Source organism: Hemibagrus wyckioides, linkage group LG21, assembly GCF_019097595.1.
Source record: "Hemibagrus wyckioides isolate EC202008001 linkage group LG21, SWU_Hwy_1.0, whole genome shotgun sequence".
NCBI lineage: Eukaryota > Metazoa > Chordata > Actinopteri > Siluriformes > Bagridae > Hemibagrus > Hemibagrus wyckioides.
In genome coordinates, this window is record NC_080730.1 from 17566779 (window position 1) to 17580314 (window position 13536).

Genomic DNA, 13536 nt, shown 5'->3' on the forward strand with positions numbered 1-13536 from the left:
GAAGAGAAGAGAAGAGAAGAGAAGAGAAGAGAAGAGAAGAGAAGAGGTAAAGGAAAAGAAAGGAAATGAGAGAAGAGAAGCGAAGAGAAGAGAAGAGGTAAAGGAAAAGAAAGGAAACAAGAGAAGAGAAGAGGTAATGGAAAAGAAAGGATATTGAGAGAAGAGAAGAGAAGAGAAGAGAAGAGAAGAGAAGAGAAGAGAAGAGGGAAACAAGAGGAAAGAAGAGAAGAGAAGAGAAGAGAAGAGAAGAGAAGAGAAGAGAAGAGAAGAGGGAAACAAGAGGAAAGAAGAGAAGAGAAGAGAAGAGAAGAGAAGAGAAGAGAAGAGAAGAGGGAAACAAGAGGACAGAAGAGAAGAGAAGAGAAGAGAAGAGAAGAGAAGAGAAGAGAAGAGAAGAGAAGAGAAGAGAAGAGAAGAGAAGAGAAGAGAAGAGAAGAGAAGAGAAGAGAAGAGAAGAGAAGAGAAGAGAAGAGAAGAGAAGAGGTAAAGGAAAAGAAAGGAAACAAGAGAAGAGAAGAGAAGAGAAGAGAAGAGGTAATGGAAAAGAAAGGATATTGAGAGAAGAGAAGAGAAGAGAAGAGAAGAGAAGAGAAGAGAAGAGAAGAGAAGAGAAGAGAAGAGAAGAGGTAAAGGAAAAGAAAGGAAAGAAGAGAAGAGAAGAGGTAAAGGAAAAGGAAAAGAAAGGAAACAAGAGAAGAGAAGAGAAGAGGTAATGAGAAGAGAAGAGAAGAGAAGAGAAGAGAGGAGAAGAGAAGAGGTAATGAGAAGAGAAGAGAAGAGAAGAGAAGAGAAGAGAAGAGAAGAGGTAATGAGAAGAGAAGAGAAGAGAAGAGAAGAGAAGAGAAGAGAAGAGAAGAGAAGAGAAGAGGTAATGAGAAGAGAAGAGAAGAGAAGAGGAAAAGGAAAAGAAAGGAAAGAAGAGAAGAGAAGAGAAGAGAAGAGAAGAGAAGAGAAGAGAAGAGAAGAGAAGAGAAGAGGTAAAGGAAAAGGAAAAGAAAGGAAACAAGAGAAGAGAAGAGAAGAGGTAATGAGAAGAGAAGAGAAGAGAAGAGGTAATGAGAAGAGAAGAGAAGAGAAGAGAAGAGAAGAGAAGAGAAGAGAAGAGGTAATGAGAAGAGAAGAGAAGAGGTAATGAGAAGAGAAGAGAAGAGAAGAGAAGAGAAGAGAAGAGAAGAGAAGAGGTAATGAGAAGAGAAGAGAAGAGAAGAGAAGAGAAGAGGTAATGAGAAGAGAAGAGAAGAGAAGAGAAGAGAAGAGAAGAGAAGAGAAGAGAAGAGGTAATGAGAAGAGAAGAGAAGAGAAGAGAAGAGAAGAGGTAATGAGAAGAGAAGAGAAGAGGTAATGAGAAGAGAAGAGAAGAGAAGAGAAGAGAAGAGAAGAGGTAATGAGAAGAGAAGAGAAGAGAAGAGAAGAGAAGAGAAGAGAAGAGAAGAGGTAATGAGAAGAGAAGAGAAGAGAAGAGAAGAGAAGAGAAGAGAAGAGAAGAGAAGAGAAGAGAAGAGAAGAGGTAATGAGAAGAGAAGAGAAGAGAAGAGAAGAGAAGAGAAGAGAAGAGGTAATGAGAAGAGAAGAGAAGAGAAGAGAAGAGGTAAAGGAAAAGAAAGGAAAGAAGAGAAGAGAAGAGAAGAGAAGAGAAGAGAAGAGAAGAGGTAAAGGAAAAGGAAAAGGAAAAGAAAGGAAACAAGAGAAGAGAAGAGAAGAGGTAATGAGAAGAGAAGAGAAGAGAAGAGAAGAGGTAATGAGAAGAGAAGAGAAGAGAAGAGAAGAGAAGAGAAGAGAAGAGAAGAGAAGAGGTAATGAGAAGAGAAGAGAAGAGAAGAGAAGAGAAGAGAAGAGAAGAGAAGAGAAGAGAAGAGGTAATGAGAAGAGAAGAGAAGAGAAGAGGTAATGAGAAGAGAAGAGAAGAGAAGAGAAGAGGTAATGAGAAGAGAAGAGAAGAGAAGAGAAGAGAAGAGAAGAGAAGAGAAGAGAAGAGAAGAGAAGAGAAGAGAAGAATATCCTCTCAGGCAGAACAGCAACTCTTTTTTTTTTTTTCATTTTAGACCCAGTTCTTAAAGATGGTGGAAATGTCAGATGACCCTGGATAAATTCTGAGCAGTGTGAAACTTCACACATCCTAACCCAGGATTTGGAAAACTCACAAAAATTCGGACATTTTCTGCTTTCTAGAATCCATATCAGCGAATCCCTCGTCTCAGATCTGACAGTGTTTTGCTTTTCCATCCCAAGAAATGAGTTTTCTCTGAGTTTCTGCCTGAAACTGTGCTGGAAATGTTTTATTATCCAAGGAAGAACGTTTGCTGTGGGTTTTCCCATAAACGACACCGACACATCCAGCTGTTTACTGCTGCAGTTTTATTGCTCTGAGCTCGTGGGCTAATAACACAAGTGTGATTTTTATGATGCGTGCATGTGCACACACACACACACACACACACACACACTCAGTCCAGCTCTCCAGTCAATACTTCCCATCATCATGTGCTTGCTCAATGCTTGCGATGTTTCTACTTTATAGAATTTTGCTCTCAGCATTTTCATGCACTTGACCTTTCACAGCCAGCGTAGCCATGCTCATAAGCATACTGACTTTCGTAAATATTTTCGTCCTCCTGATTTTTTCCATCGCCTCCTAATAAGAGCGACAGAATCAGAACAGACAGCTGATTTCATTCATCTTCATTAGCCGCTTGATCCTGAGCCCAGCGCGGAGCACGAGGCTTATTAAATTATTAAGCTCTTTATCAGAATTCTGTCGGAGTTAATCTCCACGGTAAACAGGCGATAAACAACACGGCACACATCGATCACGTGCTGGAGACACCACTGACTAGCTCTGTTAAAGAAATCTGACTAAAAGTTTGGTTTAGATGTTTTGAAACATATGACGGTCAATCGCTGTTTCGTTTGAGTTCATACCAAAAAAAGTGATTTTTGTTGTTGTTGTTTTTTTGTCAAATTCGGTTTCCTTTTCTCAGATAAATTTAAGTGAATTTTAAAAACAAAAACAGCAAAAGGCAAAGGACTTTGAGGAAAGGAGAGAAGAGAAGAGGAAAAGAAAGAAAAATAAATGAATGCAAAGAAGAGAAGAGAAGAGAAGAGAAGAGAAGAGAAGAGAAGAGAAGAGAAGAGAAGAGAAGAGAAGAGAAAGGAAGAGAAGAGGAAAAGAAAGAAAAATAAATGAATGCAAAGAAGAGAAGAGAAGAGAAGAGAAGAGAAGAGAAGAGAAGAGAAGAGAAGAGAAGAGAAGAGAAGAGAAGAGAAGAGAAGAGAAGGGAAAGGAAGAGAAGAGGAAAAGAAAGAAAAATAAATGAATGCAAAGAAGAGAAGAGAAGAGAAGAGAAGAGAAGAGAAGAGAAGAGAAGAGAAGAGAAGGGAAGGGAAGGGAAGGGAAGGGAAGGGAAAGGAAAGGAAAGGAAAGGAAAGGAAAGGAGGAGAAGAGAAGAGAAGAGAAGAGAAGAGAAGAGAAGAGAAGAGAAGAGAAGAGAAGAGAAGAGAAGAGAAGAGGAAAAGAAAGGAAACAAAAAGAGAAGAAAAGAAAAGAAAGGAAGCAAAAAGAGAGAAGAGAAGAGAAGAGAAGAGAAGAGAAGAGAAGAGAAGAGAAGAGAAGAGAAGAGAAGAGAAGAAGAAAAGAAAGGAAACAAAAGAGAGAAGAGAAGAAAAGAAAAGAAAAGAAAAGAAAAGAAAAGAAAAGAAAAGAAAAGAAAAGAAAAGAAAAGAAAGGAAACAAAAAGTGAGAAGAGAAGAGAAGAGAAGAGAAGAGAAGAGAAGAGAAGAGAAGAGAAGAAGAAAAGAAAGGAAACAAAAGAGAGAAGAGAAGAAGAAAAGAAAGGAAACAAAAAGAGAGAAGAGAAGAGAAGAGAAGAGAAGAGAAGAGAAGAGAAGAGAAGAGAAGAGAAGAGAAATTAAAAGGTAGGAAAGGAAAGGAAAGGAAAGGAAAGGAAACAAAAAGAGAGAAGAGAAGAGAAGAGAAGAGAAGAGAAGAGAAGAGAAGAGAAGAGAAGAGAAGAGAAGAGAAGAAGAAAAGAAAGGAAACAAAAGAGAGAAGAGAAGAGAAGAAAAGAAAGGAAACAAAAAGAGAGAAGAGAAGAGAAGAGAAGAGAAGAGAAGAAGAAAAGAAGAAGAAAAGAAAGGAAACAAAAGAGAGAAGAGAAGAGAAGAAAAGAAAGGAAACAAAAAGAGAGAAGAGAAGAGAAGAGAAGAGAAGAGAAGAGAAGAGAAGAGAAGAGAAGAGAAGAGAATTGAATTCTGCACCTGAACAATAGATTAAAATGGAGAAGTCTGACAGATTAAAGTGAACACACGTCACGGTCATTACATCACTCAAATTACACTCTTTCCAGTCTCCTTCTTTTCCCTCCTTCCCTCTCTCTCCCTCCCTCTCTCTCTCTCTCCCCCACACACGCATTCACGGCTTTGTTCTCAGACAGCTTGTGAGTAGGGGGAGGGCGCGGGCCTGTCGTGGAGAAACAGCAGCACCCAGATGTTTGACCTTCTCACCTGCATTTAGTTTGAGCTCTTCATACACACGAGAACCCTGTCTCTCCATCAGAGCAGCTTCAGCGGTCTCTCTCCGGCGTTTGCACCGCGATGACGCTAGCGCTTTGTGTCGTCGTGATCGGCATGTCCTGCTTTGAAGTTGCCTCATTAGCATATCTCATCAAACAGCTCATAAACAGCTGCTGGCTCTGGTTCGAACGTTACACCGGATTCTAACTGGAGATGCTCTGCTTCATCATCTCTGCCTCAAACTGGAGGAAATCTGGAGAAATCTCATCAGTTACAGACACAAAAACACCTTCAGGTGTCATGACTTCACACTTATATGGATTTGAAACATTTCTAAATCTTTTATGATGTGTTTAATGAACCTTTTATATATTTATGCATTTAAAAACCATCATTAGACTCAGATTATATTAGACCACAGGGCTACCGAATCCTCGAATCTGATTGGTCAGGAGGTATTGATTTATTTTCTAGTACAGTTAATAATGTGCTTGTGTTAATATTTCTACAGAAATGGATTACAGAACGTCTTTAGCTGTTGATACGGTGTACACGTTTCCTCTAAGGAGATGTTTATTTAGCATTTTATCTTTAAATAATGGGGAAAAATTGGTGCCTTTACAGGACCTTTGACCTTTTTAGGAAAATGTCACTAGAAATTTAAATAGGATTGCTTTTAAATATATCAGAAATTAATTTGTATTAGTTTGCCAGTAGTTCCTTTTGCATTAGCAAGAACAATATTGTTGAAAAACACACTAGATGTTCACGTCTTCTACATACCAGCTCTTTAAAATTCTCACGCTTTTAAATGGCAGTCATGCGAGTCAACCTGTTTGCGTCTATCTGGTCTCATGGTGATGAATTGACCCCGCCCCTACACCTCCCTCCCCATGTCAACGGTTTCAAAGGCTCTAGCTGGTTTATGGCACCATAACTGCTATCATTGGCCAAGACTCTGTTGGAAACAAAGCACTGGCTCTTAAGTAGACGAGCATTTATATGGTTCCATAAAATATGAAAGAGATTGTGTGTGTGTGTGTGTGTGTGAGTGCATGAGTCCTAACGAGTCAAATCGAACATGTCCCACTGACACTGGGTCACTCTGGAGGATGGCGGGGGCGCAAATGATGGAGATCAGCTCAAGAGGAGAAATTCAGGCTTGGTTTAAAAATGATGGAGATGTTTATTTATAGTGTAGTTGATGTGAAAAATTACCAAAAGTACCTCCATGATCAGAAGGTACGGAGAACCTAAAAGATAATTGTCTCTTCTCTAGATCTTAGAGGCTTGAACACTCTTCCAGCATGACAAGGCCGCTGTGCACAAAGTACAGTTCCATGGTGTGTTAAGGAAGAACCCGAGTGTCCAGCACCAAGCCCTGACTCTGACTCCCCACTGAATACCTTTGGGATGAACTGGAACTGGAGCCTACTCAACATCCCAACATCAGAGTCTGATCTCACTGATGCTCTCGTAGCTGAATGATCACTAATCCCCACAGCCACGCTCCTAGCGGAAAGCCTTCTCAGAAGAAAATAGTGGAGCTGATTACAAGCAGCAAAGGAGGAATGAATCAATCAAGGACAAACACATCCACATGTCCACATACTTGCCTTCTTATTTTTATTTTGGCTAGGAAGAAACGCTTCCTGGATTTCAATTTCCATCATGTGCACCAAACAAGCTCAGAGAAAAGGTCCAGAATCAGAGTGACAGAATGACGACGCAGAACCTGAATTGCTTTACAGTTTCAACAAAGTTTACATGCATGAAAAAAGTCAGAAAGAAACTTTTACTTTCATTTACATAGCGAGCGATCGCCATTGGGCAAACGCATGAAGCACAACGTTGTGCATTGTATATACTGCATTGTTAAATGGAATTCACACTGGAATTTTGACCTCTAGGCTTGTTTCCAGTCACGCACCCATTCCAGTATTAAATCCGAATATATGTACAGATATAAATTGTTGTATTGAGTTATACACATACATACAGCTTACATAGGGCAGAGTTTTCCCAGCCTTTGAGTACCTTTACCTCTATGATTATCATTATGTAGCTGGACCGTCTCAAATTTTAATTTAGCTATTTATTTTCCAGATAATCTGCCACACTCTCCACATCAAGCATTAACAAGGCTACATCGAAGCTCCTCCAACAGCAACGTCCCCCCCCTCAACGCTTCTCCCGACTCAGCAGGTCCCACAGGGACTCTTTTCATGCTCCCAAGACAAACCCATCATCAAAACAAGCCGACAAGACTCCCAGGTGAGTGCTGAGCCTAGAGTCTTGTTTTCTCCGAGTTAACAAACGTTCAGCACCGCAGGCGAAGAGTGCTGTTTTTTGAACTGAATTGTTAGAGAAGATTCAGCAGGCGGAATAGGTCTCGTCTGGGGACGTGTAGATGACTACCTCATGATAAGCTCTAAGTAAATTAGCCGACTTGGGCCTGATAAAAGATAATGCTACTCCAGATCTCTTAGATCAGCAGCTGCTAGAGTTCCTTTCATCATGGCAGTATGTAGTGAGGCTGTGTAGATGGAGTTCTCTGAGGCGTTGTCTCGGGTTTCTTTTGCCGTCGTTAACATTGTTAGACTAAATGCAGAAATCAGACCGATGTGTCGGATAAGGCGATCGTTTTCAGATCGAATCTGAATTAGAAATAATACTGTTTTTCTTCCCCGAGAATTCCTAATTATTATTTAAAGATTTGCCTGTACATGTTTAGGCTACGAAAGCACCACCATCAAACATCTGCCGGATCAATAGTCCTAGCCCGTCCCATCCCTTCCACTCCATTAGAACAGTCTCACTGGGTTTCAGCATCGTTCGAATAGGAGCAGACCGATATTGCTTTCAGCAGATGGGATCCCATCAGTTCACTGCACACAATTTCGCAAATGAAGCCTTACTGACACATCCAGTGGCAAGTTGGTGCTGTTTCCTGAACGGTTAAACACAATGGTGTTGTGGAAAAGAAACAGGTTGAGCTCAGATGTCACGGAGATGTCAGATGAGATGTTTGCTCAGAAAAGTGCCAGTTGGTACCAGACAAGAGAAGAGTATCTTACTATTTCACTGAGTAATAAACGATAAATATAATTTATATATATATATATATATATATATATATATATATATATATATATATATATATATATATATATACATATATTATATAAATGTGTTTTTTTACATAGAGTGAGGATTTGCTCTGCCAACACTGACAATTTTCTATTTCTATAGACAGTTTTTGAAACAGGTCCTGTTAGGTCCTGTTATCACTTCATCACCTTTCCTCATCAGTCTGCGTTTTTTCTGCATCTTGAAGATAATCAGACTTGGCATGTTACCTAGAAACCGGAACACACACATCCATATATCCTGAAGACTTTCCTCTCTGACTAACACTGGAGACTCCTTCAAAAACTACTAAATTAACATTTTTCCTACATAAATCTATAGCAAAGATTACATATTAGTTTTATTTAACTATAGTAAAATTATGTATTAGGATAAATGTATATAATATAAACAGAGCTGCTGTTCTAGAAATCCTTACTCTAGATAATACACTGCTGTAGACGGTTATATGGCAAAAAAATAAATAAGATAGACCACTGGGATAGAAAAATGAAATGGAAACGAATAAAAATAGAACCAGAAAATCAGATCTTGTCCTAGTTCTGTGCACTTCCCTGACCATAATCATCGGGATGGAAAGGTTTAATCATGCCTGATCTGATTGCTGCGCCCATCCCTGATGAGATCAATACACTGAAAGGACTGATGAAGGTCTGGATTTTATTTAAAAATCTGTACTCGGAATCTCTCCCTGTGCCAGAATGATGAGCATTAAGCGAGGTAAGAAAGCAACTGGTTGCTGCTGCAGAGCTTCTCTGAGCTTCTGTGGGATGTTTCTCCACGCCCTTTAAATATTCATAAGGCTTGGTACAATTACAGGATGTTTCTCTAGCCTCATAAGCATTTAGAACGTTTAAGCATAGTTAAAGGATATTTCTCCAGCCCCATAATGAGCATTCAGAAGGTTTTGATGTGTTTATAGATATGTTCCTCCACTCCCTATAAGCATTCATAAGGCTTCAGCATAGTTACTGGATTTTTTTTTTTACCCCCTGTTATAAGCATGAGTAAGGTTTTAGGATGTTTGTCCACCCATGTAAGCAGTTTTAAAGCCTGTGTATATGATATTTAATAAGTGTTCACAGGCTGATTTTTCCATTCTAAAAATATTCACAGTGAAAATATTTTTGATGCTTCTACACTTGAGCTTACTTTTATACATGTTTTGAACCCACTGATCAGAAGTTGTGTCGTCTTTTGGGTTTCAGAGGTTTGTCAGATTTTTGTTCTTCTCCAGAGCAATCTGTTGCTTTGTGACCTTTTACCTCCGCGCCGTTTCTTACCTTCTGCTGCCGCCTCGCCATGTCCGTGGGCTGCTTGGCGTTGAACGGGTACGCGATGCAGCGCATGACGAACACGTAGACCTGCAGCCTCTTCTTTCTTTCCTCCTCTTCCCTTTGCATCTTCTCCACATCGTCCTTCTCCTTGTCGCCGCCGGCCGCGGGTCCGGGGCTGGAGGGCCGCGCGTGGCCACTGCGGCTGGTCTGTAAGCCGCTCGCGCTCTGGCTGGAGCGGCTCGATGAGACCCGCGCGCTCCCGGCGGCCTTTGGAGCCGCCACTGCCGCCGTTTTGCGCTCTTCCTCCACCACCTCATCTTCCTCCTCGCTCGAGGACGGGTCCAGCATAGTGACTCGAAGTTAAAGGTAAATTTAAAAAGGTGGGTGAGGGGGAGAGAAAATACGCGCGTTTGAGTCACAGAAGATCCGCGGAGATGCTCCGGCGCGGACGGAAAAGTGCGACGACTTGATGTGCCATCAAAGCTTCAAACTTCACATGAAATTTCCGTTAGTCTGGAAATAACCTGCCTCCCGACAGCCTGTAGAGTCGCTACGGGTAACTGTTGCTTTTTCTTTTCTCTTCTTCCCTGTTTGCTTTTATAATCTAATTACAGTGTTACAAATAAAGCGAAGCTTTTTGAATTATTATTTTTCATAAATTGACTTTTCTTTACCGTCCTTTCTTTCTTTCCTTCTCTCTCAATCGCTCTTTCTCTCTGCTTTTCCAGATGCTCTTTGGCGATTGGCAACCAGCGATGGCCACTTACTGAATAAAAAAGCGGCGATGGGCGCTGACCGCGGTCCTGAATCTCTGGGCGCCTTCCAAATAAACATACACGGCACTACGTCGCGCGCAGACGCTGTGCATTTTCCTATCCTTTGTAGTGCACGTGTACAGGGAGGACAAGGCTATTCGGGATCCAACCATGTATCGCGGAGATGCTCTGGCTGAGTTAGAAACGGGTCCATGTTGGACATCTAGTGCACTACAACGGGTGTAGAAGCCATTATTTCATGAATATTTTAGTGCACTTGTGTAGGGTAAAGGAAGCGATTTGAAATGAAGCCACAGTGCCTGTGGGGGAGGAGGGAACCGTTTTGACGTTGTTTCCGCGACAGCTGCTCCATCTCTCTATTAACCCAGGGCGGTGTTTTAGTGCGGCTTTTGGTTCTTTTTGTTTGACTGTTAACAAGGGACACTACAACAAAATGAAGGAACCATTGAAGAACACTTTTTTTGGAAGATTGTACACCTAAAAATTTCCCTATGAGAAAGTGTTTTAAGAAAAACACTTTGGGAGAAGATAAGGACCCTCAGTTATTCCCTAAACCCTTAAAGAACCCTTCAAGAACATTTCTGTTTAAGAGTGTACAACTCTCTATTTCCTCATGACAAAAGGGTCTGAGTAGGACACTTTTAAAGAACCCTTTCTAAGAGAGCACAGCTGAATGTTTCTCAATGAGAACGTGATTCAAGTAGAACACACTTAGAAAGACTTAATTCTATGTGGACAATTCTATTTTTCCTTCTGAGAAAAGGTTCCAAGTAGAATTTTTTTTTTTTTACAAATCTAATAACCATTAATTTTACACTAAATCCTTAAAGAACACCAAGTGTGTATTCCTGAATCAAAACACTATTATGTATAAGAAATTTATTATGTATAAATTAAATAAAGCCAAGAATCCTTAATTAGTCAATAAGCTTTTAAAGAACACTTAAAGAACCTTGTTTTTGTAACTGTGTATTTCCTGATAACAAAGGCGTCCAAGCAGTTTATTTTTAAGAGGCTAAGAACCATCAAATATTCTCTAAACCCTTGAGGAACATCTGTCCCTAAAGGTTTACTTTTTCTGTCTATAAACTGTCTATTTGTGTAGAACACTATGAAGATGAACCTTTTCTTTTTCAATGAACCCTTAAAGAACTTTTTTTTTCTAAAAGTGTACAATGGTTTTCTTATGGTTCCAAGCAGAACACTTTGAAAGAACCATTCTACTTTGAAGAACCACTTCTAGCACTGCTTGACAGGACCCACCATCTCTCAGGGTTCAAGGTTGAAAAGCATCAAGGCTCTCTCAAGATCTAGCACCTAAGTGGTGAAATGAACTTCCCCTAGATGTCCGAACATCTGAGTCACTAGCTGTCTTCAAATGACGGGTGAAGTCCTACGTCCTTAAACTAATTACTTAAACTTATTGTTTTCCGTTTGTTTGTCTATGTGCTATATTTCCTCCCAACAGAAATATGGACTCACAATATCCTTAGTCTGTGACCTAGTGAACTAGTATTAATGTATTCATTAGTAGAGACATCAAAGCACTTTTGTCAGTGGTGAGCCGTCAGGGCCAGCAAGGCCTTCTCTGCTGGCCCTAAACAGCAGTGACATGAATCACTGACTTGCATTTTAATATACAGGGTGGGGCGCAAAAACTTCCCTTTTTTGAAGGCAAATGAAAGAAAAATTGTTGCTGATGAACTAAAATTTATTTTTTGATAATGAAAGAACATAATGTCAAATTTCAAATTAAGCTGTTTTAAACAAAATATCTTGACGGTGGTGGTCACCGTTCTCTATGCACTGATGCAACCGATTTCTGACGTTTCCCTCTACACGTTCCAACATGTCCACCGGAATTCGGGCTATTTCTTGCCGAGTAACATTCTTCAGCTGAAGCAGGTTTGTGGGGCGATGTTTAAAAACCTCTGCCTTGAGGCATCCCCATAAAAGAAATCACAGGGTGTTAGATCGGGTGAGCTAATCGAGATGAGCTGTCCGGGGAACATTGCCCTCACCGTGTAGAGGGAAACGTCAGAAATCGGTTGCATCAGTGCATAGAGAACGGAGGCCACCACCTTCAAGATATTTTGTTTAAAACAGCATAATTTGAACTTTGAAATTATGTTCTTTCATTATCAAAACATTAATTTTGTTTATCAGCCACAATTTTTCTTTCATTCGCCTTCAAAAAAAGGAAGTTTTTGCGCCCCACCCTGTATTTAATATATTTTTCCATGAATGTGTGTAAAACTATTCCCAATAGTCTATTCTCTACATTTCATAGCTTTTCTCTTGGTTGTGCTGCTTCCAGTAGTAAATATTTATGATAAGAGTATTTATCCAATCATATTTCAGCCAGTGGCTGACATCAGGGTTGAAAGAAATCTGCCATAAGGCCTTCAGAAACAAAAGTGCAGGCGCCCGTAGCTTAAAATAAGTGGCAATGAAATTGTTACCTTAACCAATCAGATTTCGAGTTGGCGTCACTGGGGCCATCTAGCAGGCATACGATTACGTCAGCAATTTCCCGTCCTTTGTTTGGATAATTGGAGTAGTCAGAGGATGACAGAGAAGAAATCGATTTGGTGAAGGCCAGTGAAGGCCTAGGTGTGAAATGCACGGCCCGCCACAGACTTTTGTGCATCGCTCAATAGAGATACGGACATCTGTAAATGTAAACATTATTCTTAAAGTGTACACCTGAATGTTTCCCTATGTGATTTTAGATTTCAAGCAGAACACAGCCCTTTAGTTCCAGTTAGAGGAACTCTTAATGCTTCAGCATACCCAGACATTTTGGACAATTTGATGCTCCCATTTTGTGGGAACAGTTTGGGGATGACCCCTTCCTGTTCCAACATGACTGCACACCACTGTACAAAACAAGGTCCATAAAGACATGGACAAGTGAGTTTGGTGTGGAGGAACTTGGCCTGACCTCAAAACCTTTGGGATGAATTAGAGTGGAGACTGCGAGCCAGTCCTTCTCGTCCAACATCAGTGCCTGACCTCACAAATGCACTTCTAGAGGAATGGTCAAAAATTCCCATTAACACACTCCAAAACCTTGTGGAAAGCCTTCCTAGAAGAGGTGAAGCTGTTATAGCTGCAAAGGGCGGGACAACTCCATATTACATTCATGTGGATGTAAAGGCAGACATCCCAGTTTTGACCTGGCTCACAGTCTCCACTCTAATTCATCCCAAAGGTTCTGTCGAGATCAGGACTCTGTGCAGGCCAGTCAAGTACCTCTTTATGGACCTTGCTTTGTGCACTGGTGTGCAGTCATGTTGGAACAGGAAGGGGTCATCCCCAAACTGTTCCCACAAAGCTGGGAGCATGAAATTGTCCAAAACATCTTGTTATGTTGAAGCATTCGGAGTTCCTTTCACTGAAACAAAGGGGCCGAGTCCAACCCCTGAAAAAGAACACTTGAATTCAATGATTTGGCAATATAGTGTACGTTCTCTTGTTGCCGAACCCTTAAGAGTTCCTTGTTTTGTAATTCTTAGAGAAATGCTTAATGCCCACTTTAGAACTTTTTAACAAAGTTTCCCTTTACAAAGGATTCCAAGAAGAATCAATCACCTACTAGCAGAACAGATAGTAAGCTGAGCAAGAACCGGGGGAGTCAGGACCTGTGAGGAGGTAATTCTACTGGTGGCACCTCAGCAATTAAATTACATTAGGTTTGCCTGTACACAGTGTCAGGGTCTCTAGAGTGGAAGATTAAAGGTTCCTGTTCGAGGGTCAAACAGTGGTGGATTGGTGAACCTGTGAGCAGAGCAGCAGCCTTTAAAAGGCACGACCGTATGTGA

The 13536-nt window shown here is 40.7% G+C and overlaps 1 protein-coding gene across 6 annotated transcripts in view; it reads right to left on the bottom strand.

Moving 5' to 3' along the window:
* The window catches only part of cadpsa (Ca2+-dependent activator protein for secretion a), a 106284-nt gene extending 96560 nt beyond the window's left edge, over positions 1-9724 (bottom strand). For 5 of the 6 annotated variants that reach the window (XM_058373771.1, XM_058373770.1, XM_058373772.1 and 2 more), the window contains exon 1: positions 8943-9724. In XM_058373771.1, coding sequence (XP_058229754.1) covers positions 8943-9284 — 342 coding nt within the window. In that variant the 5' untranslated portion in view covers positions 9285-9724. The remainder of the gene's footprint in view (positions 1-8942) is intronic. The other variant, XM_058373773.1, reaches the window with a different exon arrangement.
* Positions 9725-13536: the final 3812 nt, after the last annotated feature.